Source organism: Harpia harpyja, chromosome 13, assembly GCF_026419915.1.
Source record: "Harpia harpyja isolate bHarHar1 chromosome 13, bHarHar1 primary haplotype, whole genome shotgun sequence".
NCBI lineage: Eukaryota > Metazoa > Chordata > Aves > Accipitriformes > Accipitridae > Harpia > Harpia harpyja.
This window is the reverse complement of record NC_068952.1, coordinates 25,777,845-25,804,985: the sequence shown is the minus strand read 5'-3', so window position 1 is coordinate 25,804,985 and position 27,141 is coordinate 25,777,845. Positions and strand designations below refer to the sequence as shown.

General features: G+C 37.0%; 1 protein-coding gene across 1 annotated transcript in view; it reads left to right on the top strand.

Moving 5' to 3' along the window:
* The window catches only part of TTC27 (tetratricopeptide repeat domain 27), a 150,206-nt gene that overhangs the window by 42,493 nt on the left and 80,572 nt on the right, over positions 1 to 27,141 (top strand). Inside the window, exon 9 of the mRNA XM_052805978.1 lies at positions 10,940 to 11,006. Coding sequence (XP_052661938.1) covers positions 10,940 to 11,006 — 67 coding nt within the window. The remainder of the gene's footprint in view (positions 1 to 10,939; positions 11,007 to 27,141) is intronic.

The following is a 27,141-nucleotide window of genomic DNA, read 5'->3' as shown; positions in this document are numbered from 1 at the left end:
CATTTGCCTCTTATGATAATGAAACTGTAGCTAAAACAAAGTGTAGAGGGGGAGGAAAACCCACCCCAGTCTGCCTCGCTTACACAAAGGTTTCCTATTCTATCATATCCAGATTCTGTAGTATCTGTATAAGAAGAAAGTGTCTAGAGGTGTCTTCAGATCATCTCACTGCAGGAGTAATGCAACGTGAAGGAAACATTAAAAGAAACTCCTAGGAGTGCAGAAGCATCACTTGGCTAGGGCTTTTTTGATATTTTGTATCAAAGTAACTAGTCATGATGGTATAAAATTTGTTTTATAGTCAGGCCTTAAGACTGTGGCCAAAATTTGGTGTAGAGCCTCGAACCAAACTTTCAGAGGCTGATAGAAAATGATATTAATGTTCCAATTTAAAAATAAAATAAAAATATTAAAAAAACCCAAGAATGGGCCAATGTACGATTTAAATAATACAGTGTAAATGCTAAAATGCTGGGAAACTGAGAGGGGAGTATGTTTCCCTTGTCGCTTGGAAATAGCCCAAATTAGATAGCTGTTACAATAGACAATAGCAGCTGTGTGTCAGCAGCTTGGGAAGAAAATCCCTTCTCATCACTTGATTCACCGTTTTTTAACAGGGAAAGCTTTTAGAAATTTGATACAGCTATAGAAATTTCTAAGAAAGCAAAGAGAAATATCCAATGGCTGGTTATTTCTTAATCTTTTGCTGTCTCTCAAGGGTCAAATCAGGTCAAAATAATGTGTTATACGGAGTTACCTCAGCTCAGCCAAAGACTGTGCACCAGTCTTCAGCTGGTAAGGAAACCATCAGGAAGCCTAGCTTTTATTATACAGTAATAAATTGGATAATAATGTATTATACAGTTTACGCAGTGAGCTGTAGAAGTGTACTTGAAACAGCTGCATAAGCACTAAATAGCATTAGGACTAAAGGATTTTTAACAGAATTACCAAATATGAGCTTTTGAATCAAGTGCGTAATTAGAAAAAAAATCCCAATATACATGCTGGCAATGGAAACATCATGGGAAACTTGGGTAGGTGAGAAAGGAAAACACTTAGCTACCTGAAATTTGAGAATCTCTTATTAGCTGGCTGTCCATTCTTTGGTCAATGGAGAAATCAGCACCTACAGAGTGTGATAAATTTCACTTCAGACACTTACTTTACAATGGATTGAATCACTCCCTACATTTATCTGTATTTTTGCATTGACTCTGAAGGAAGCATACACAGTTAGCTAGATTAAAGGCCTAAATTTTACATGGTTAAAGTTACATAAGATGGATCATGTGCTTATTAAGATTTTTTATATATATATATTTATATATATTTTTTTATACATATATATATATATGATTGCAGCCGCCTTTGTGCTTTATAGCAAGGTCATGCTGTATAGCTTGTATCAGAAGTACAAGGCAATGGCAGGTAAACAGCTGTTTTCATCTGCTATTATAAGAGAGAACATTCTCTCTTTTGAGCCACTGAGATGGAAAAGGTTATGTTAAATTGACTATGGAAGGCCAGAGTTTACACATGTTGTCCTATGAAAGTAAAAGCTACGAAATAAAATCTTGGACAGTATTAAAGGTGATGAAGGTTTTTCTGTTAAATACTTTTTGGGACTCTGCCCCATCTCTATAAACATGCCATATAAGTGTTTTTGGGGTTTTGGTTTTTTTAAACAAACCAATTACCGGTGCCAGGCAGTGTAGCGATCTCACCATGGTCAGCTTATGGCTCTTTAAAATCACTGCTACAAAATATATTGCTGTGCACCACTACATATAGTTGTGTGAAGAGATTCCATCTGGGGAAATGAACTTCCTGTCTTGCTATTCAGAATGCTCATATAAACATTAGTCACTTGAAATACCTTTGTGAAATCTTGAAAACGCTTGTAAAATGATCAGTTTGTTGGGTTCGGCTCTTTTTCATTCACAGAATTAACACAGCTGGTAAAACCGCATAGAAATACAGCAAATACTCATAAAAATGCATATGTGTTAAGTCTGACCTATCTATTCTTCATCATTTATCTCATGCTAGTTAACTGTAGTTTAAGTAGTTACCTGAGAAACTTGAATTTGCATTGTCTGCACTTGCAGAGAGGTAATGTGCCAGGAAACATAAGCAAACAAAAACTCAGTAGTTGTCTTTATCCATCTAACTTTATACTCTGTCTTCAAGAGTGGCTGTGAGAAGATACGTAAAGGTGAATAACAGGGCAAGCATGTTGTTGCTCCCTTTCCCCCTAATACCTTCTCCCTAATACTTTCCTAGCCTCTAAACCGTGATTTCCTGAGCCTAATCTGGCTTGTTTGCATGGCAGCCCTCAATGAATCTCTCAAATATTTGTCGTCTTCCATTGAGCCCGTATAAATTTCTTGCTATGGTAGCATCCTTTGGCAAAGGTGTCTGTCTACATATTTTGTGTCTGCTGTTCAAAAAAACCTCCTCCATGTACTTTTGGTTGCCAGTAGCTTCATTTAGTGATTTAACTCTCTTATTTGCTAACCATTTTGAAAACCTCTGCAATGTCCTGCTTTGGTTAGTCCTAGCCTAATCAGACATTCCTTTTCACAGAAATTGTTACATGTTTATAAAGCATAAAACATCATTATTCATCATCATAAAACAACGATTGTTCTAGCTGTCTGTTTCTGAAATTTTTCCAATATTGAATTACTGCTTTTAAAAGGAAACATCCAGAACAGAACATACTATTCATGGGTGGGCAAACAAAGGCTTTATGTCATATTTTATGTAGGCTTTATGTTATTGATTTGTATGCTTTATGTAGTATGCCCTAGTATGTTATTCTCTATTACTTTCCTAATTAATTACAGTTTGATTTGCCTTTTAACAGCTGCCTAGTACTAGGCTAATGTTTTCATGTACCTGCAGTGCTAAAGAGTTGCTCTTGAATAGAAATGATCAGATGGGAGCCTGTCATTTTTTGTGAAGCTAGGACTGTGTTTCCTATTGTGCATTGCTTGGCATTTTTATTTTATTACCCTTTTGCTCTATCCTTTCTATAAGGTCTTTCTGTAGCTCCTTATTGTCTATTCACGTCCTTACTTCAAAGAATGTCATATCATTTGCAAGTTTTCTCACCTTACTGTGCATTCTCCTGTTCAGTTTGTTTATTAATATTACAGCACACGGATCACAGCACAAAACCTATGCAGGATTACTATGGTGACCTTCTCCATTGGGATGGCTGATGGTTTGTCTCATACCATTTCCTATCTTTTAATCAGTCGTTGACCTTTGCCAAGACATTCCCTCTTACCTCATGAATGCTCAGTTTCTTTGAAAGTTCTTCTTGTTGAGGGACTTCAAAATACCTTACAGAGATCCAAGTTGATTTCATCAACTGGCTTATGTATATCCTCACACTGGTTAAAATTTCCAAAAGCCCCCAACAGGTTTGTAATGCAGGAATTTTTTTTTCTGGTAGCCTGGCTGACTCTCCCCATACACATTGTATTTGTCCAAGTATCTTTAGTCTTTCTGTTCATTATATAGTCTCTCCTTACCTGCAAGAGATAATATGCTTACAAGCCAGTAGTTACACTGATCCCCTGACACCAGTTCTAAAGGCTGGCATTGTTTTTGCTGCTCTCTTGTCTTCAGGCACTGAGGAAGTTTTAAATGAGGACTTATACACTGCTTTTAGCGTCTCAGCTATTTCATCCCAAAACTCACTTTAAACTTTTTTTTCTGAATACTGTTCGGTCCTGTTAACTTCTTAGCATCCAACATCTTAGCACGTAACCTCCTTGTGCAGCTTTTTAATTTCAGAAAGATTCTTCTCTCCTGTAATTCTCTCCCTTACCCAAAAAGGCTCTCTTGTGGGAATTTTATTGTGTTCTTCTACAATAAATGCTAATGCAATGAATTCATATAGCTTCTCTGCAATGGCTTTTATAGCAGGACTGTCATTTGATCCTGTGGACTCTCACAATTTTTTGTTCCTGCTGTATTGGAAGAAGGGTTTAGTACTGGCTTTGACTCTTTTGGTTAGTTGCTCCTTAAACATTTTTTGTTTTGGTTTGGTTTTTTTTACTTCTTAATTATATTTTTAGAGAAATTTCATTATTATTATTTAATATTCCAGAGTTTTTTATCCTTTTTGTATTCTATGTTTTAATACAACTTCAGCTATTTGAAGAACACTTAGCTTTTAATAATGTTCTTTAACATTTGTCAACTTTTAAAATCAGTTCTTGAAACAGAAATGTTTAGTCATAATCCAAAAAGGGGTACTTTGGAATGATTGCTATTAATTCCACTGTTACAAAGATTATAGCTTTTTGAGTCCCAAACTATATAACTAGTTAGTTAAACTAGATTCCTTATACAATAGGCTGCCAATGTAGATCTGATTAATCAGATTAAATAATTGATTGTAAGTTGTAAACTATTGGCAATTAGCTTTAGCTGATTTGCTAGAAAATACTTTTTTTTTTCTGCTGCAGAGTAATCTTACTCTAAGCTTCTCTTGTATCTGTTTTAAGAAGAATGAATGTCTATTTCTCTTTGTTCTCTTCCCTCTTAATTTCATTCAACTCCCTAAGATACGATTCAAGAATGGACAGAAAATACCTTGCAAAGCTGAATGGTGCGGTGATTAGTGACTCCTCTTCATATTGTTATGAAAAGATGAGTGATCATAGATCCTACAGCAATAGATCCTAAATTCCACTCTGATTTCAGCTCCTGAAATTCTCTGGGGTGAACTGCTTAACCTGTCCTTGAAATCAGAACAAATAGAGGCATAGAAGTGAAATGTTCGTAAAATACTCTGACAAGAGCTGACACAGTCATTAAAAATGATTAAAACCAAGCTACAATTCTACTCTAGATTCGGATTCAGATTTAAAATATAGCTTTAAATTTTATTTGATTCAGTATAGAAAAATCATTAAAACAATTTCATTTTTCTCTTATCTTTCAAGGTTTGCATTACTGTACTTATGTGTCTTAAAGCGTTGTACATGGATGTGGCAGGAAAGGAAATTAGAGACCTATTTTAGCACTGCTTTGATCTGGAAGAAGTACATCTATATGCTTCAAAAAGCTGTGACAAATCTATCTCAAATAAGGACAGGATTAATCCTTTCTGCTTGACTCAATATATCTTTAGGATGCTGAAAAATAAGTTCCAATTTTGTCAAAATTTAACTGTCCCTTGGTTTACCCATGCTTTTCAAAAGCTGTGGTCACGTCACTTAACATTCCAGTTGCCCACCTGCTGTGGTATTCTTGTTAGAATATTTGAAGTTTTCTTGCTGCCTTCTTACTCTTTTTTTTTTTTTTTCCTATAGATAGAGAAACTTGGTTTTTTTCACCTGAAGTCACATTTGTGTTAGTGACTTCAGTTGACCATCTCAAGCTGACTATAAGTATTTCTGCTCGCAGCTGACATTGGGCAAGGAAAAAAGTAACTGAAGCAGAGAAATTCTTTATTACTTTCCTGTTTTCATGTAAAATTTTCTCAAGGAAGGAAAAAAGCAGTGATATATATGACAGAATTGTTTCCTAGCAGTGTTGTCAAAAACTTTCAAAAAAGCCCATCAATAACATTGTTTTTTTTCTGTGGAAAGATGGGGGAAAATGCATTACTGAATAGTTAATATACTTTTCTTTTTTTCAACTGGTCTCTTCACCAAAATTCAGAACCACACAAGTTAAATCAGAAGGAAGAATAATAGTTAGCTTTCCTTATTGACAGAGTCCAACTTTTTTGAACATAACAAGAATAAAAGGTGTTGTCAAGGTCTTCACTTGCTTTTTGAGGCCCTTTCTTATCAGTACTCAGCCAAAACCATAGTTGGTATTTCCTTGTGGCCACACTCAAACAGCTTGCTCAAGCTGCCAGGTGTTACGAAATATCAGCATAAATGGTATGAAGCATGTGTGGAACCTCCATCATGGGAGGTCTTTAGGAATAGACTGGATAAACATTTGTCGGAAGTTACAGTTTGTATAAGCAGGAAGAAGAGTTGGAAGATCTCTCAAGCTTTCTTACACTGTAGAAATTGTCCTTCAGCTGCTCTTGTCATGTTCTTCCCTACAATAATACGCACATCTTTTTAAAAAAAATTCTGGTTGGTAATGCCCTTCCCCTATCGCCCACCCACTCACCCAATTTGCTTTATGAGGTACCTGTATTGTTACAGGATAAAACTAGTTGGTTGATTAATCAAAGAGGTGAAAAAACCCTTTTCATGAAACCTTGAACCTTAAAGAACTGCAGTTATATAATTTCAGTTCAGGTTTAAGGAACCTACTTATATTTATGTCACTTCACACAGATGTTTGCACTTGCACATAAATCTCTCAATAGTTTTAAAAAAATAGGTACGTTTTATTCTTTTGGCTTATGTTGCTGTGAATAATCATCAGCTCTAAATCTGGTATGCTTTTTGATTCTTTATTATATAACTTATATAACAATTTTAGATGTTACCAATTTAATAAAGTGAGTAGCTCCCATATGCCACTTACTTGCTGTGATAGCCTTTTTTATATATATATATATATATACACACACATTTAGAAAATTCACTGTACACACTTACAATTTTGTTTACTTTGGTGGGATTTTGCAGTTGTGCATTGTCATCATCAATGCACCCACCCTTCAGAAATTTTGGGGAAAGTTCGTGATGCTTTCTCATCAAAAAGCACTATTAAAGAGTAGATCTCCTAAGTTACAAAGAGAGGGGGGAAAGGGATCTTATCTCCTAATAGAAGTAGGAAGTTGAATCTCAGAAGGGGGTGTAATTATGCTTTTGCTCTGTCTCTCAGCCTACCTGTATTTGGCTGCAGTCCTTTGAACAAATGCCATTTGCATTGGCAGAGTAGAATTTGTTTCAAAATCATCCCTTAATTTCCTGAATGTTTCATCTGTATTCATTCCTCGGCTGCTCTAGTTTGATGAATATTGGTGGTTCCTAAAGAATGGCCATCTTAGAAATGCTGAAGCAGTGCTCTCCAGAGAGAACTTTATCTTCCTGTGGGTTTGTTTTTTTCCCTCTGTTCCCCCATATAATGGGGGTGGAATCTGGAAGAGACCCATGCCATCAGGAAGGAGGCTTGGCGCTCTGCTACACAGATAATAATTCTATTTCTTTTTGTGGGCATGGAAAGATAAAGAGATAAGAGTGCTTGAATAGCATAAATTTTTCTTTTTCCTATCTTGAGTGCTTTGCTTACTCTTAGAATTCTTTTATGTCTTAATATTATATCCTGTCTTTTCTTTAGAGGAAAAAACAAAACACATCAGGCACTCTGGCCTTTTTTCACAGCTGGCAGATAAGCAAGTGATGGGGGAGATAACTTCAAAGTAAAAAGTAACATAGTATAAAAAAGTTTCAAAATGCATTCTGGCTACACCTTGGTAGAATTTACCAAAAGAAAATCAATAGTGTTTTATCTTTTCTATCTTAGCCATTTTAGACTGTAAGCACTTGAAGGCAGAGGAAGGTTCTCTTCTGAAAAGCAGATTCTTACTTCATTTGGGATATTCAGTCACTCTGAAAATAAACTGCAAATTACTGCATTTCTCAAACTTTTCACTGTGCTGTCTCCTTTCAACTCTCACAGCTTATGTATAGTATCATTAAGTATACTCAGGTATGAAAACAGTCAGTAGACAGCCACACCTTTTAGTTGTTCCTCAGAGCCTACGGTATGTCCTGGACACAGCATAAATGTTACTTTTGGTATTCTTCAGGAAGAAAAATAAAACTAAATTAAATTTTTTTACTAAGATTGAGGGGAGAAAAAAAACTTACAGAAAAGAAAAACAACAAATCCTTCTGTATTCTACATGAGATAGTCAGAATGGGATGGCAAGAGAGATCAGTGACATGATACCCAGTAATGTGTACAATGTAGAGAGAAATTTTGAAGTGCAATGTGAAAACAGTCAGCTTATTTCTCACTTTCAGTAAGAAATAGACTCTGTTCTTCCTGAAAAATGTAAACTGTAAGTATCATTAAATTAAAATTTAATGAAATTGTTGAGGTTGGAAGGGAACCTCTAGATATCATCTAGTCCAACTTCCCTGCTTGAAACAGTCAACTAGAGCAGGTTGTTTACAGCCACATCCAATTGGGCCTTGAATATCTCCAAGGATGGACACACCACAGCCTCTCTGGGTAACCCCTTCCTGTGCTTTACTACCCTCACATTAATGAAGGTTTTTCTTACTTTTTTAAATGGAATTTTCTGGATTTTAGTTTGTGTCCATTGTTTCTTGTCCTTTAATTGGGCACCACTGAGAAGAGTCTGGTTCTGTCTTGTTTACTGCCTACCATCAGGTATTTATACACACTGATAAGATCCCCATGAGCCTTCTCTTCTCCAGGTTAAACCACCCCAGCTTTCTCACCCTCTTTGTATGTCAGATGCTCCACTATCTTAACCATCATTGTGGCCCTTTGCTGGGCTTGCTCCAGTATGTCCACATCGCTCTTGAACTGATGAGCCCAGAGCTGGTGACAGTACTCCAGGTATTGTTTCACCAGTGCTGAGTAGAGGGGAAGGATCGCCTCCCTTGACCTGCTAGCAGTGCTCTTCCTAACACCGGGCAGGAGGCTTTGGATGACTTTGCCGCAAGGGCACATTGCTGGCTCATGTTCAACTTGGTTTTTACCAGGACCCCAGGTCCTTTTCTGCCAAGCTCATTACCAGATGGTCTGCCCCCAGCCTGGTCTGGTTCATGGGGCTGTTCCTCCCCAAGTGCAGGACTTTGCATCATGTCCCATCATCAAGGTTATTAATAAAGATTTTTAACGTTATTTGATCCCTGGGATACACCACTAGTCACTGGCCTCCAGCTGGACTTCATGCTCCTTGTCATAACCCTTTGAGACTGGCAGTTCAATGTAGTTTTCAGTCCACTGTGCTGTGCATTTACTTAGTCCATATTTCATCAATTTGTCTGTGAGGATGTTATGGAAGACAGTGTCAAGTGCCTTTCTGAAGTCAAGATAAAGTCCGCCAATCTAGTCATCTCATCATGGAAGGCTATCTGGTTAATCAAGCATGATTTCTTCTTCCTAAATGCATACAGACTACTCTGTCGCTGCCGCCTTCTTCATATCAGATTGGTTGTGGTTGGAAGGGAATGCTGGAGTTCATCTTGTCCAACCCTCTGCTCAAGCAAGGTCAGGACTTGGTATTTCCCTTTGCAGAACTGCATGAGGTTCCTGTCAGCCTGTTTCCCCAGCTTATCAAGATGTCTTTGAATAGTAACACAACCTGCTGGTCTATCAGCTGCTCCTTCCAATTTTGTGCTATCAGTGAACTTACTGAGGGTACACTCTGCCCTATCACCTAGATTCTTGATAAAGATGTTGAACAGCATTGCATGCTGTATTGACCCCTGGGGTACAACACTAGTTATTGGCTTCCAACTAGACTTTCTACTGCTGATCACAACCCTCTGGGCCTACCTTTTCAGCCAGTTTTCAGTGCACCTCACTGTCTACTCATCAGCTTCTTTATGAGGATCTTATGGGAGGCAGTGCTGAAAGCTTTACCGAAGTGCAGGTAGACAACGTCCACTGCTCTCCCCAAATCTACCAAGCCAGTCATTTCATCATAGAGGTGATCAGGTTGGTCAAGCATGACTTCCCCTTGGTGAATCTGTACTGACTGCTCTCTCCATGTGTTAGGAAATGGCTTCAAGGAGGATTTGCTTCATATCGTTTCCAAGGAATCAGGTGAGGTTTACCTGGATCCTCCTTCTTGCTCTTGCTGAAGATAGGAGTGACATTTACTTTCTGTCAGTCCTCAGGAATCTCTCTTGATCATTATGACCTTTCAAAGATAATTGAGTTTTCAACAGGCAGCCTCTATCCTGTACCTTGTTCTTGTGGCTAGTAAGAAGGTTTTATCCAAGTATTGACTGTTATTTCTGCAATGGCGATTGTATCATATGTACAAAGAAGAATTAACAAAATAGCAAGAAAAAAGTTAGACTGGGGTAAAGTCTTGTCTCCAAAGTAAGGTATGTAATGTATGAAGCATACACAATTAATATACTATCTTTGCAATTTTAACCTATAATATGAAGCCTGCTGCAAAGTTTAAGGAACAGTGTGATAAATTTAAGCTTATGTATATAGCCATTACATAGGTTTGGTGATTATCCATACTCTGTGGTATGATTTAGGATATATTTTCACTTGATATCTTTTGTTTTCACAGGGAGCTTGAATTGTAGCCTTGTTGCTCTTTGTGCCACTTGGAGGTCTCTCTTGTAATATATTTGTAAACGTTGATGGGCTGTTGTCTAAGGAGAACATCTGCCCATGTAGAGTTGTAAGCCCAATTTCTTTATCATCTCTGTGAATAAAATAATTTTAATTTTCATATCTGTGTATTCTTCTGGTTTTCCCCCTTTGTGTACCACAAGCTAGCGGTAATGCTCGTTAGTGAGAGATGGACCCCTGTGGTCATGTTCCTTGAGTGACTAGAAAGAGGGTGTTTGTTTGAGACTACCTTTCAGCACTTTTTGAGCGTTAGTGGTTTTTCGCTTTGAAGAATCTGTGTTCAATTAGTCATAGAATTTTAACTGAAAACAGACCTCTGAAAAAACAGAGAATGGATTTTAAACTGTTTAGGATTTGTAAAATTGTTATTCCCATAAGCTTAAACTGAGTAAGATATTTCAATTTAGAATGGTATTGGAAAGATACTACTAAAATATCTTGGTCGCCTAGATGGTTCTTTTTTCTGTCACTGCTCCTAGGTCTGGGCCTTCTTCTGCACTTACCATAGTCCCATTTGTCATTGTAACAGTTTTCCAGAATGTCCTTTAGATTTCTGCAAGTTTGAAAAATGTGTTTTGCATAGTGGTATTCTAAAGAGTAAATCAGCATTTTTTAAATTTTATTTTAATTTTATTTACAGTATAGACTTCCAAAAGAACAATCCAATACACAAATTAACTGAAGAGGAACTTCTGGCTTTTACTTCAGTAAGTAACTTATCTGGAATTCTCAGTAAACACGTTTTCACTTAATATTTAAGTTAAATACCAAGTAACCTGTCAATCACATTAATCATGAAACTGTTTGTAAACCAAATTTCTTTTAGTACTCAGTTCTTTCATTAACTTTTTCTTATTTCAAGAAATTAAAGTGATGCTGAAGTTCAACGCAGTTTTCAGCCATTATCATGCAGGATAAGCTTGACATTTAATTTAAATTAAGTTTAAAATTTAATTTTGCCCGAAAACATGCACAAAACATTTTTTATGTATTTGTTTTAGTTTTTATTAACTACATGAATTATAATGTAATATTAAACCATGCATTTTACAGCAAACTCTTCCCATGGCACTAGTGTTGAAAGTACTCTTCTTTGATGGACAGAGGCAAGGGGTAGAATGTATTGGGTCCACATGGCAAGGTTTTGGTGGCAGGGGGTGCTACAGGGGTGGTTTCTGTGAGAAGCTGCTAGAAGCTTCCCCTATGTCCGACAGAGCCAATGCCAGCCGGCTCCAAGAGGGACCCGCCGTTGGCAAAGGCCAAGCCAATAAGTGACAGTGGTAGCGCCTCTGGGATGACATATTTAAGAAGGGAAAAAAAGTTGCTGCAACACAGAAACTGCAGCCAGAGAGAGAAGTGAGAACACGTGAGAGAAACAACCCTGCAGACCTCCAGGTCAGTGAAGAAGGAGGGGGAGGAGGTGCTCCAGGCGCCGGAGCAGAGATTCCCCTGCAGCCCGTGGGGAAGACCATGGTGAGGCAGGCTGTCCCCCTGCAGCCCATGGAGGTCCACGGTGGAGCAGATATCCACCTGCAGCCCGTGGAGGACCCCACGCCAGAGCAGGTGGATGCCCAGAGGAGTCTGTGACCCCATGGGAAGCCTGTGCTGGAGCAGGCTCCTGGCAGGACCTGCGGACCCGTGGAGAGAGCAGCCTATGCTGGAGCAGGTTTTCTGGCAGGACTTGTGACCCCACGGGGGACCCACGCTGAAGCAGCCTGTGCCTGAAGGACTGCACCCTGTGGAAGGGACCCACGTTGGAGCAGTTTGTGAAGAACTGTAGCCCGTGGGAAGGACTCACGTTGGAGAAGTTCGTGGAGGACTGCCTCCCGTGGGAGGGACCCCATGCTGGAGCAGGGGAAGAGTGTGAGGAGTCCTGCCTCTGAGGAGGAAGGAGCAGCAGAGACAATGTGTGATGAACTGACCACAACCCCCATTCCCCGTCCCCCTGCGCTGCTGGCGGGGGATTAGGTAGAGAATCCGGGAGTGAAGCTGTTCCCGGGAAGAAGAGAGGGGTGGGGGTAAGGTGTTTTAAGATTTGGTTTTATTTCTCATTACCCTACTCCGATTGGATTGGTAATAAATTAAATTAATTTTCCCCAAGTCGAGTCTGTTTTGTCCGTGATGGTAATTGGTGAGTGATCTCTCCCCGCCCTTATCTCGACCCATGAGCCTTTCATTATATTTTCTCTCCCCTGTGTAGCTGAGGGGGGGCAGTGACAGAGCAGCTTTGGTGGGCACCTGGTGTCCAGCCAGGGTCAACCTACCACATTTTAAACCATGCATTTTTACAGCAAACCCTTCCTATTGCAGTGGTGGTGAAAGTGCTCTTCTTTGAACAGTGTTTAAGTGGAGTTCAAAAGGAATTTCAGTTTTATTCTGTCATATTTATTCAATCAGTGTATCAGATGTTCTGCTTAGACTTGTTTCTTCCCGGTCAATGGCTGATTTGCTGCAGAACAATTCTGTAACTTCCAAAGAAGCCTTGAAAATTCTAACTCAGTATTTTTTCAGTGTATATTTTTACTCAAGACAAAACACAGTTTGATTCCTTCCTCGATCTTTTCTGCTTTTGTGTGTTTTTCAACAGTAGTTTATATGGGGAGGTGGACGAGAAAAGGCCAGTGGTTATATTGTCATTTTTGCTTACTTTCCACAAAGTTAGACTTCAGCTTTGGTGCAGTAGGGAGCACTTGCTCTCCCACTTAAGCCTTGTAGTCTGAGCCCCTTTTGCTATAGTAGTGCCATCTGAAAAAGTAAATTCCTCTTAAAACTTTGTGAATAGCATCACAGCAAAAATCCCTTTGATTTCAATTGAGCTAGAATTTTATCTCTGACACTTGTAGTTATGTGAAAGGACTATGGACAGTAATCTAAGGTTAACTACGGTAATGTTTGGTTTGGGTTTTTTGTTGTGGTAACAGGAAATCTGTAAAAAAGAAAATCCTACTCTCTTTGTTAGACAGATAAATGTAAAATAGGTTGGTGTTAAAGTAATGTTTGTTTAAGTCCCTATGCTAATACAGTACATGTAAGATCTGTATGAGGGAGCTGAGTGAATCACTGTAAAACAGTTTGGTTTATGTAGGTTTTCTATTTGTTGCTACAATGATCATAGTGCTTTCTCATGATATAGTTTCTGAAGTATTTTGGTTTGAACTACAGTTTTGTTTTTTTAAAAGGTGGCAGTAGAGAGCAGGAAAAAATTGAAATGTAGAAAAAAATGAAACTGTCCACTCTCACTTCATGCTGTAGTAATCGAGGTACCAAATAAGGATCTTAAAGAATGATGACCATTAAAGGAGACGAAAAAACATACAGAAAGAATAAATATATGCAAAGGAAGGAAATGCACACATAGAAGAGGCCATAGGAATGAAAAAAAGTGGTGAACCGAGTACTACAAGCTTTTCTAAAAATGATGAAGCTATTACAGTATAATTTTTTTGCAAAAATAATGTTAATGCAAATGTATGAAATTTGAAGACACGCATATCATTTTGTTGGATCAAACACTGCCGTTTTTGTTGTTAAAATAATATATTGTAAATTGAGGGTTTTCTGTGAAAACTCAGAATTTTCCTTCTCATATTTTATTTCCTGTCAAACTCCCTGGACTTTTTTTGTATACTCCCTGCTTCAGTCTTCCCACGACCCACTACTGTTTGCATAATTCTTGGGTGGAAAAGCAGCCATTATATACCTGAATCTTGAAATAACTTCTCCATATATTCTATCCTTCTAATATTAAATGGAGTGATATTGTGATAACAGAACATTTTTAAGAAGATTGGCCCTACTCCTGTAGTGGTGTACTTTCCAGAATACTGAAACTAGAAGTGGGATTTTGCTGTTTCGAGTTTTCAAACATTTAAACACTCTTCAGGTTTTACAGCAGAGAAAAGGTCAAGATAGCACATATACTTGGCAAGAAAGATAATCAGCTTTACTATCATCTTTTATCTGACAGTGCTTGAGAGATCGTGTTACCTGTTATCTGAGGTGTAGGAGATCTGTTGGGTGAGTTCTTCATAATGATGAAAAAATTAAACTGCATTTTTCTGCCATCTAGTGGCTGATTCCTCAAAAATAACAGGACAGCTGATGAACTTGCTCCTTAAATATTTATTGCAGTGACTGTGAGGAGCTTGTGTTTTCATTCATTTATTTATTTATCTTTTTATAGAGCTTTTAAGTCAGCTACAGCTTGCTTCACCCTTGTAAGATCAGCAGCTACTATCAGGATAGATCTCCAAAGAAACACAGCTGAAAGATATGTGTAGGCTTCCCTATCACTTTTGTGCTCTGAGTAGCAAAAAAGAAGAGTCCATAATGATAAACGAACAAGAATGTAGATCTCGCTGGTAGTGCAAAATTCAGTGGACAGCAGTGACTTAAAGAAGTAGCTCGTAGCCTAAAAATTAGAGGAAATAATAAATTTCAATATCAGAATAGTGTTCTTTTAAACTTCTGCTTAATGTTTCTGAGTTAACTGGATGTAGGGACACAATTCAATCTTACCATTATTTTCTCTTTTGATCTTGACCTATGCTCCGAAGACACAAACAAGAACAAGTATGGATTGTAACATTACCATCCCAAATCTTTCCTGGAAACTGAAAGCAGGAATCAGATATTATCTTATTTAAGTTCTTTTCAGTAAAGGCATCTTTTGTGGAGTTTGCACCTGAGCCTAAAATTGTGGATAGTCACTGCAGAATTTCATGATAAAATCTCTGAGCTCTTTTACATCTTAGCTCTGAGTCACCGAGGCAAGCAAATCCATCGCTGTGCTCCCTGGCAGTAGGGATGTTCTGTGTGAATGTTAACACAGGCTTGGTTCTTAAGGTGTCTGCTAGCTGAGTAAGTAAGTGGCACCGCAGATGTTATCCCTTGTGTTGAAGGTATTTACCGAGCTTTGGTATTACCTAGCGAAACAGGCAAATGAGCACTATATCAATGCTGCTCTAGTAAATTCTTTAGCATCATTTAAACTGCTATGTGTGTGTGTGTGAGCAGGCATCTTCTCAGCCTACATGTGGATTCCTAAATCTGCAGGCTGGTTAGATGGTTGTCATGCATTCATCTGATATCTGCTGAAATTTATGTTTCCTGAAGAAAGGAGGGCATTTCAAGATACTTTAGGAAACCTGAGAAATTGTAAGGCGTTTTTAATAGATCAGTGAATTGGAAAGAGATCCTCTTGCTTTGGACACTGCAAAACAAATGCATGTGACCTGCAATTTCTCTCAAGCAGAGAGAATTAAGGTCCAGGTAGTATGAGAGGGAAAGGATGATCAAAGTGAACTCAAGTAGATGATGTGGTCCTGTCTCATACCAGGTGTAGTTTGGCAAACAGGCATTCTAAACTCCCTTTTATATCTGTAGAAGTTGAAAATTACTAGATCTGTAAGATTATATATATATATATATATGTATTTTAAACAACATAGCTTACAATCCTAAAAATAACACTTTTAAGTCCTATTAGTCACTGCTTGGTGACTGCAGTCAAATACAAAAGGATTGCTGCTTTTCATTTACTGAAGTTGCTTGGGAATAGTTGCCATTGTTCTAAAAGTACTAACTTTTGTAACTAAGAATTGCTTTTAGTGTTGCTAATTTTTGGAGCAAGGTGTGGGGGTATATCAACTCCTGTGTACTTGTGTATGTAGTCTCATTGGCTGGGATAGCTCTTCTTGGTACAATAATTTGGACTTCAATGCTTGAGGTGTTCTAGTGAAATCTGTTCACCTATCATCAGCATAATATTTCAACTTTTAAGCTGTTAATCTATAGCTGAAATTAGATATATTTGATTTCCTTTTTTTTTCTGCTTATAGTTAAATTGTTGATATCTTTACATGAGAAGTAATGTAGCTCACGTACTTAAGAATAAACATAAAATTAAACATTTGATTTTAAAGGGAATTAAATATTCTTTTTCTCACGCATAATTGTTTAGGGAAACAGTTGTAATGTTTTTAATTAATTCTATTATCATAAGCACTTGGACTCCTAAGAAAGCTAAGATCTTATTTAGAAATCAAATATCACACAAGCTGCTTCAGAGACACAGTTACGCATATGATATTTGGCAAACTTTCTGATTTAGCTAACTGTATATTGCATTTAAAAGCCATTTTTAAGAGAGGAAAAGAAGGACAGTAAACCAGTAGTGAAACCCAGTGCTTCTCTGTTAGAATTACTGGTTTCTTCCTTATAATAAACTTTTTTTTCCCCAGAGCTTTCTATAAAGGAAGTAGGAAGTATACGATGCAAGAAACTAAAGAACTAACTCGGTACTACTTTCACATTGAGGTTTTGTAGCTTAGTTTACTCCCAGCTCCCCAAGTTAATTTTACAATGCCTAAATATGCTTTCTTATCCCATCTTTAATTTCAATGGATTGTTTTTAATATTAAAAAACAAATGTGAAGTCTGCTGGGTTTTATATTGGGCAGCAGTTTTTCCCTAGAAGTTCACAAGTACATCACTGACCTGTATATCAGTGGCCCAAATACTTTGTTAGAAAAAATAATCCTTTTCATAAATGAGCAAAAGTAAGGTCTTAAAATCACTTCTATTAAATATTTGCTGTTTGCATTATTTCAAATAGGTAATGCAGTTAAGACAATATACCAAAGAGGAGATTAAATGAACGACGCTGTTATATAAATGTACATGATATTTCAGTATATTTTTTAACAGAATTTTTTTTTAAATTGCATTTAAAGCTCTATAAAAGATGTCCATCATGTGAACATAAATTTTAGAACAGGAAACTAAAAAGTATTTCTGAAATGTAAGAGTTCCAGGAACATATGAAAGCTCTATGTAAGAACTGGTAAATCTTCCTTTATGTTTTAATTTTAAGATTATGCAGTTCTTGCAGAGAAATAGGGGAAGAATAAAATACTAGATGGTGTTGCATTTTTCTCTTGCAAAAGAGAAAAATGTTTTAAAAAAAACCCCACTAATAAGATTAGACTCTGCAATACAAATTCTTACAGCTTTATAGAAAGCTTATACTATAGCTTATAGTGTACATACTGGGGAAGCAATTCAGTGTTTCATAGTCTGATATGACACACCAACAGAATATGTAGGATTAAGGAGCTGCAGCTGGTCCTTACCTTAATATTACCCCTTCCATCTGTCCTAGCCCTTGCTTTGTCCAAGAGAAATGGTCTTTGTGGTAAATGTGATGAGCACTTAGCCCAGTGTAGGAGAATATTACTTTTTTCCCTTATTAGTGTTATGATTAAGGGACTTTGAGTGGTAGCAACAGTATTAACCTATAGGGGACTGAGGAGTAAAAGTAACCAGAAACTGTGGAAGAGAAGACTCTTGCTTTGTGCTTCCCACATCTTAGCCACATATTTGTATCCTTTGGAATCCATAGAAGATGAGAAGGGAAAGAAAAGGGACCATGGAAAATGTAGTTGCATTGGTTTGTTATACCCCTGAGACTTCTATCATTTATGAAGACTAGAGCAGTTGGTTTCTGTATTAAGTGGTGGAAAACCAGGAAAAGGAAGTTCTGTCAGCTCTTCTGTCTATCGACACTTTGAACAGGTGAGGATATATTTCTTAAAGAGGAAAAAAAAAGTGTAATAGCTTTTATTTTGCTCAGAGTACAAACTTAAAAATTATTCACCATCTTCTAACAAAAATACCTGATCATTCTGAAATTGTTCCAGTAATGCCATGAAGGATACAAAGGTCTGATGAAGGACTTGGAGAATGTGGAGGGAGTCTGTCAAAATCCAAGGAATACTGTGTATTCCAAACATGGACCAGATGGGAATGCTTTCATGTCTTTTGTTTTTTCCACTGTGTTGAGCTACTGATTCCATAAGAGACTGTTTTTGCTAAGGAATTTGAGAATGGTTGGATAGATTATTTTTTTCAGAGGTGGGCATTTACTGAGTGTAATAGAAACTGTCATTGTATGGTACCTTTGAAAATCACAGCAAAGAATTATAGTGCACATTTTATTGAGTGTGTGTGTATATGCATATATGAATACTTTTTCTGCTTTTCACTGTAGGAAGGGTGCTTTGGGAGGAGGGAGTGGAAGGTGGAAATGGGAATGCTTTGTTTTTCTCATCTTTTGTATGGCATTTGTGATATTAATGTGGAACTAGGGAGCAATCAAATCACAGCATATGATATTTTTAATGTTAAGCCTTCCTATCAAAATCCCTATAAAACTAACATGCCAATTTGGTTTCTAAAGAGAAGTTGTTTATATAGCTTAAATAAAAGCAGTGCATTTTTCTCTGCTGAGAAAATGGCTGCAGTTTTCTTTATGTTTTATAAGCAGCAAGAGTATTGAAAAGCTTATTAAGAGTGCCATGTGTCTCTACTGCTGTAACTTTTGTGGCTTTATAAAAAGTCTCTTTCACTTTTCTAAGCTGTGTTGCCTATTTTGAATAGCCTCTGTTGGTTACAAGATTATAACACTGCGAAGACTTCTTTCAGCAAAGCCCTGCTAGTACTAGTAAGACCTTTTTTTTTAAGTAAATGAATTCACAGCTATGATATTCTTTTTTTCTTTCTTTTTTTTCTTCTAAGCACTTTTATTCAAAAGTCTGAATCATTTTCCAGGAATGTCAGGATCTAAGCACTTGCTGCTAATTTAATGCATGTATGCTTTCTGGCCCATCACACATTACTGGGAAATCGGATTGAGTGTAGCAAAAGAGAAGCTGCCTCTTTCTGCTGGAGTATAATGTGCAAAGGCTCAAGTTGATTTCTTGGAAGCTTATTCTCAAAGTGTCTGGTACTTATGTTTACAATGTATTGTGGATAGGAAATTAACCTAGTGTTTTCAGTTATTTTTGCTGCTGTTGTATTGTATGCATTTAGATGTTTTAGGGTAAAGTAACTGGGTGCTGTAGTACATGTGTTGCAGTGCAGGGGGGAAGCTTGCATTCCATTCCAAAAGCAGGATTAAGTAACAGTCTGTTTGAAGTTGTTTTATTTTACAAAATATCAGATTTCAACATCATTGACACTTTTATCCCTTTCAACTTTGTTCTGCTGTGGTGTAAATTCTTCCCCGAGTCCATGAGATCCACAGCTCTGCTTGTACCATATCTTACAGGAGATGATTCCTGATTTATTGTGTGCCTTTCTGAGCAGGAAGAAATTTGGGATAGCCTTTCCTTTCTAGAATAGTCTGCTCTTCCATATAATCTGTACAGAATTACTCAAGCAATAGATTTTAGTGGTCTCACTGAAACCGCAGTGGTAAGAGAACATGAAAATCATGTTTCAATATTAATAGATTATTTGCTTGTCTAAGGGTTTGAGAAGTGAAGCAGGCAAATTTGATGACAGTTAGTAAGATTTTTTCCCACAGCAGCCTTCCTTCTCCCCCTCCTCCTTCCTCTTTATCTATCAGCAGCTCACTTATTTTTTCTAGCAACCTGTCTGACAGCCAGTTGACATGTTGCAGGCTTCCCTTCCCCCTCTTGTGTCCTTCACCAGTTATAACTATTATAATTTACTTTAGCAAGAAAGATTACATTGCAACAAGATGAAATTAAAACGCCTATTCAACAAAATGCTGAGGTATCATCTGAAGGAAATAAGACATTCTCACTGCTCTGTGTAGTGCTTAATGTTCCCTTTTTGACAATATTCTGATGATCAGTTCAATTAGTATGTTATCAGTACTAGCAGTCACTTTTTTTTTTTTTTTTTAGTGATTTATATTCTAGTGATCTGCCTGGTTGGCTGGGGTGGGGGCACTTTTAGTTCACTAGGTGAACTAAACAAGGGGTAAATCCAAGTCTCGCTGTTTTCCAAGTAAACTTACATTTTTGTTCTTTTACCATATGTGAGGAAGAATTATTCTTAAAGTTTATTTAGCTGTCCTAATGTCTTGCCCTGATCTCCTCTGCCTAGTTTTAGTATTGTCCCTTCATTTGTTTTTTTTTTATCTAACCCAACATTTCAAATATTACTCTAATCTTGCTTGTTCCATAGCATCTGAAAAGATGAAGGTGGTTGAATTCTTATTTGCTGATCAACTTCCTACTGTGTCTAAGCAACTGAGTTTAATTTTCTCTCATTGTATCATGTCTGTATTTTGAATTGGAAGTAGAACATTTCTCATGTCAGCACCCCAAGCGTTCTTTCTGGTCTATATTAAAGGTGAAATATTTAAAAAGTAACAGAATTTTTTTGACTTATACAATTTAGGATAGGTTTGATTAGAATGCCGTAGTCCTTGATCAGTCATGAAGTATGTGTTTTTTCTTCCCCCTCAAGGTGTCTGAAGTGTGCAAATCTGATACTCTCTGATTCATTTAACATCACTAAAATGTCACTGTGTTTTTTGTTTTGTTATGTTTTTTAAGAAACAGGTGCGCAGTCGGTTCTAGCTATTCTTCTGTTCTAGCTGCTTTGGGGGAAAATGTAAGATGAACTTGATAAGAAATAAATCTATCTTACCCTGCTTCTGCATGGTTTTCTCTTCCCCCAAAACTAGGGATGAAAAAATAAAATGTCTCCAGTGATTTTTCCTTTTTTTTTTTTTTCCTTTGGTCTTTTTATTCCTGAAGTTTTGGGTAGCCAAGCTATTGGAAGGGATTTCTAATTGGTATTTTCTTCTGGGGATTTACTGATGGTCAATTTAAGATTTTTGTGGGAAGAATTATGTTTCTAAGTCTATAAACCATGGGCTTTTGAAAGGAGATGTAAAGGGGAAAGATTTGGGGGTTTTTTACCTGTTTTTGAAAAATTTTCCTAAACAAACACTTATAGCTTAGATTCAGCAAAATATCCATTTACATGCTTAGCTGTCCTCATTTGAGCAAACTCCATTCTGTTCAGCAGTGATCTTGGCTATGTTTTTGCACAGTGTGCTGCCATTGTATAAGTAGTTAGTTGGCTTCGGTATGTTGTGGAAAAGCTTGGTGCCATCCATGTTATAGAAGGACGAAGGTTAAGCAGCTCTGATTCTGGTATTTCTACAGTATTTCCTTCCCTGTCTTTTATTAAAAGCAGCAAGTTTAAATAGTAAAGTGGAATTTTCAGGTGCTGTTGACCAGAAATTAAGATGTTAAGATTAAATTAATGAAACATCTAAATACATCTGGATGGAGGTTGTATGCACATTTATTCTACTTGTATTTACAGAATGCTTGAATTCCAGTACTGATCATGTACTAAGCATTACATTATGACTCAAGGGCGGGGGAAGCATGTATTCTTGCCAGCAGACCCCATCACAGCTTTTTCTTCCACAAATACATTTTTACTGGGATTACTTACGTACTGATAAGCAAAGTGTTATTTTTAATAATTATTTGTTACATAAAATATGCAAGAAAATTTCATAAGGTAATTTGCATGAAGTGTTTGTGACCCTTATGAAAACTAATTTCTAGTTGTGTGAATACATAAATAGGAGAGGTTCATATTCTGGTTATGAAGGTTAGCTCATTGCATGAGGAAATACAAACAATGCCGGCTCATTTAGTGGACTGGTTATGCAATGTATATCATAAAGAGTCTCATGATTACTGTGAGAAAATTCAGACTTTTTCTGTGTATAATTTATACCCTTAGCATATATGATAATATGGTATGGCATAAACACTTTTGACATGTTTGGATTGGCTGCATTAATCATGGCAAGTAGAGCTGATAGTTATGAAGACTATTCAAATAAATGCCAATAAAATGTTTAAAAGCATCGTGTTCTATTTGTTTCAATTCACAAAAATGTTTTAGAAGTATTTAAACTATTTAATGTTTTTCTATCTGTGAAGCTGAGATTTGAGGCCTTTTCTGAATGGAAATAAAAATCATGACACTAGATATTAGTTGGTGTATTTTGATGTATTTGAGAAGATTTTACTGCCTGTCTATATTATCCTTAAGTATGTCTTGCATTCATTAAATTGGGTCTTGTGCTTTTTTTCTTGAAAGACTTCATGTCTTGTGTCAGCTAGATTTTTCTTCAGTACATTTGTCAGAATATGTTGGCCAGCACATTCTACAATGACTTCTATGTAGTCTAGACAAAAGATGAGAGAGAAAATAACTTTTATAGATTTCTATAAATAGACTGTGAAAGATTTTTCTGTGCTGTAAAATGAGATGTTTGATTTTGAGATTACAACACTCGGAGAGGAACAGCATATGCATTTACATTCCCCCAAACTAGTATCATACCTGGTTTGTTTTTTATCATTGGCTAAAACTGACTACGGTTTTTTTGCTTTTTAGTTTAATATATGTCGGTGAAACCCTTTCCGTTTTAGAATAAAGGAAGGAAATATGTTTAGAAAATTGTTTTTATTTTGTTTTGAACATACTGCATGATTTGAAGCTGTTTAACAGCTTAGTAGTAAGATTCAGAAAGCAAGCAGGTTATTTAGTTGCTGGAATAAGGCCATATTTCTCATCCTACAGTTTATTGTGTAAGAACTGCAGTGTGTGTATTTATTTGTCTGTATATTCTGTATCTTTCCCTTATCTGGTAGGCAAATGTAGTAGGCAAACATTTACTTATGTGTGTGTTGAATCTTTAACAGAGCTGGGAAAATGTGAAGCTTGGAGATGCGTAACTAAAAAGATTGCCTCTTTTGTTTGTCTAAGGAAAATGTCTTGTAGCTTCTTCAGACTAGATATAAGGAAGAAATTTTTTATGAAGAGGGTGGTGAAACATTGGAAGAGATTGCCCAGAGAGGTGGTAGATGCCCCATCTGTGGAAGCATTCAAGGTCAGGTTGGATGAGGCTCTAAGCAACCTAATCTAGTTAAGATGTCCCTGCTTATTGCAAGGGGGTTGGACTAGATGACCTTTAAAGGTCCCTTCCAACCCAAACTATTCTATGATTCTTCATCCAGTTTTCACATTTATTTTAATAACTGCTGTTGTTTATGTGCATAATAAAACTGGACAGGTGCTAGACTGTTCTGTTTGAATCTTAATCCATTAGAGCTCATGCTTTTAACTTCCTTCAAGTCTAAACACATCCCAGACATTGCCTTTGGTCTCTAATAAATATGTTCAGAGTATAGCTTCTCTCTACACAACTCTGTCAGATTTAGGAACATTACTCACTTTTGCCCACCAAGACAGGATTTTCTTTTGTGCTCCCCAGCAGTCTCACTCATTTTTTTCAGCCTTAGTCACTTGTGCCTATGTCAGCTTCCTTTTTTTGTTTAGTCATCTATGCCATATTTATCTTAGCCCTCCTTTGTCAGCTCTCGCCTCCTGTTTATCTGACTTTCACTCTTGCTCTCACCCTCCCTAATTACTTTCTTCCTCACATATTGCTGACTCTATTTTTATTCCTTTTCTTCCTTGCTTTTGGTTGCTGCGTAAGGAGTTAGTCTTCTTTCAGGACCATTGTGTCTTCAGTCTCTGAAAGGAAGGTGGCTCCAGCTTTGTTTTGCTCCTGGAAACTAAACTCTTGCATACAAGGTTTAAAGCCAGGCTCCTGGTGACCTCCAGCAGCTTGATCCTATTGCATGTAATGGGAACCATAGTTCCTTAAAGAGACAGAATACTTCTGCTGGTGAAGTCAGGAACTGGAAGAAATCAGAAATCAAATATTTTTTTTAATGGACATCAAGACTTGTTAATATGCTCTTTCCTGGGAAACTGCTGCGACTGTCCTAGAACTCTCACTGAAATTGTCATCTCCAGACTTTGACCCTAGCCACTGAGTCCACCAAACAGTAATTGAGGCATGCCTCTTGCATTCAACATGTTACACTTATTGGTGAACACCAGGTATTGCAATATGTAGAACTGCTGAATAGTAGACTGTTGTAGGCAGAATTCCTACAATTGAATGCTGGTGGATGCTGGCATTCAAAACAGGGGAAAACCAGGTATGATACACTCCCTGTAGACTCCTGTCTGGCATTGTGTGGATTTTCCTCTGATATGCCTCACCATTCTTCTACAGACAGCTGTTCTTACAGACTGAAGGTTGTGAAGATGCTTTATAGAAATTCTATACATGGCTTAATAGTAAAGTCAGTGGCAACCTTACTATAAATCACTGGTTTAGGCATGTAATTCTTCCTGATTTTTTTTTTTTGCTGTTCCTGTTACAGAAAAAAAATGTGATAGCTGATTTTGACTAGTTAACATCATTATAGGATGGATTCACAAATGGCATTTTTATAATGTAAAAACTGTATGTAACTGTTGAAGTATTCTTGTTGACTAATCTTAAAGTTTTGAAATTATGAAAACATTTAAATTGGTTCTTTTCAAGAAGATAATTTTATGCCTTTTACTGAGGATGTGAAGGGAGCTTTTAAAGCTCCATTATGTTGTATAATTTTTATGGTTGTGCTCCAAATCTGTCTGAGAACCGGTATTTTTGCTACCCTACTTTCTCTTCCTGCAAAAGATACTGTTAAGGTATTTTAAGGATAATTATTGTAAATGGATATTTGTCCTGAAGTTATCACTGCAAAAGTAAAGATAAAAGTTTCTGTTAGAGTAAGAATCTATGCTGCATCAGATGGCAGCAGTATATAAAGCAATGCTGTTGATAGACCAAATAAACAGGAAGCATCAGTGGCAGTCTATGGAAAAAACATAGTAGTGAGCTCATAAATGCGAGTAGGCAGGCAGAACAGAGAACTTCCACCAGCCTGGGGCAGCTGCATAAGGATGCATGATCTGTCAGGCCTAAGGGATTTTTCCAGTGGTCTGAAGTGCTGCAAACGTTGAGTTTGCCCTGAACAGTTCAAACAAACAAAGAAGCGGAAAAAAAGAAACAGGAACCTTAATGTGTACTCTTACCTGGATTTTGCTGAGTAAGAAGTACTATTTAAAAAAAAAATAATAATATATGTCCTGAGAAAGAGTTGACCAACCTAAAGAAAGTATTGACAAATCATGGTTCTTGTCTGTAGCCATAGGCAGCAGTACCAGAAATGGAAAGAGGATAAGTTAAGGTATAGCAGTGTCTGTTCCAAAAATGCTCCTTGTCAGAGGAGAGGCAAGGCTGAAGGTGGGGTGGAGCAAGCAGGGCAAAGGATTTAAAAGCCTACTATGGTAGTTTCCAAGGGAATACCTAGTAGGGGGTAGGACATATTTCTTCTCCCACATGGCCAATCTGAACGGAACAAGTTAGAAAATATTCTCCATTGGCACCAATTTTCTATCTTTCACCCTTTTTTCAGTCATTTGCTTTGTTTGTCTTGAGACTAAACAGACTGCAGGTCCTCAGACAGCATGTTACCATTGCATATAGTCCTGAAACTATCTTTCAAATATGGTATCTAGCCGTTCTCAAACCAAATTCACTGTTTTACTACCTGTGGAAGACCATTTCTTTAATGTGCTTTTCTGTTTTTCAGGATAATATCAAAAGAGCACATGATGTGTTCAGAACCTTGGCATAGATGGTGAAATTCCTGAGGCTGAGCAGTTAAAACGAGAAATTCACTGTTGTTTAATGCCTAGGGAAATACTCATCATTGGTACCAAAGAGTTAAAGTCTAATTTTTTGAATCCAAAAACCTGATTTATTGCTGTTGAGATTGGGCCTTAGGATATAAATGCAGTACTGTGATGTGGTGTGGAAGTCTGTACTTAGGCTGTTTCAGGAGTAAGTCCAAACCACAGACCTGAAAAAGACAATGCTACTACAGTCAAATCTGGCTGAAGTTGTTTTCTGCATAACACAGAATAAGTGATATGTTTGGCGCAACAGAGCGAGTGTCAGTAATATGGCTGGACTCCATTCTAAGTGAAAATGGGAGCCATATCTTATGTGGTTTACCCTTCACTAGTTATTGAAAGCAGATTACTTTAAATAAAACAGTATCTTCTTTCTTCATGACATTTCCCTTTCTTCTCTAGTTTCTTCCTTCTCCTAAAAAAATTGAGAACCTCCAAGGAAAACTTAATTCTGAACTTAAATACTGTCTCAAAATGAAAAGAAAAACCAACCCAAAAACCAACTTAAGCAACAGCATGACAAATTATTCTTTTTTTAACTCTTATAAGAGGATACAATATGTATACCACTTAGTATCATTGCCGAGCGTTAAGCTCTTAGAAACTTGCCAAATATCAGCCCACCGATGCCTGTTAATGTGGAAGAAAATTTAAATAATTTTGGACAACCAGGATAGATCTGCAGTTTGGATATATAATTGAACAAATAATTTGACACTCAGATAATACCTTTGTATTATTATTAGAAGGTAGAAAATCATAAGGGGGAAAAAAGCATTAAAACATTTTCCTAGCAGAACCTGATTTGAGTTGATTTTTCCGGTGTGTCTAAAATGACTTTGAATTGTGATTTTTTGTTCCTTCCGTCGGTTTCTCTGAAAGTTATGTACCTGCATGCATGCAAGTTAAATAACAGACTGCATTATGCAGAATCAAAGAATCATGTTTATAGCTCACTATAGGTGTCTCCCTACTTTTTGTTTTATTTTTGTTCCATGCAAGCTAATGTGATCTTGCTTTTCTGTGTTTCTGTTATATTTAAATGCATACAAAACTTTGAGTTTTTTGTTTCCAAGGAAGATTCTTCAGTAAGCATAAAACTTCGTACTCCTTTCACATAGCTTTTTCTGTGGAATGTATTAGGCTTCCCTTGCAAGCGAATGTTTCTCTAGTGCTTGTTTTCTTTGACCTTTTTGTCTGTGAAGTGTATAATGTAGGGGACACTGGGCCGCCATTTCAGTTTTATCTGCAGAGCTACATTCACAGCTAGCTGGAAGGACAATCATCACATGCTTGTCTTCTACTTCTGACGAGAGGTCAGATTCCAGTATACCTGTGTCTGCATGAAATGACCTCCTTTAATTTAATTTTCTTAATACAGACAATATT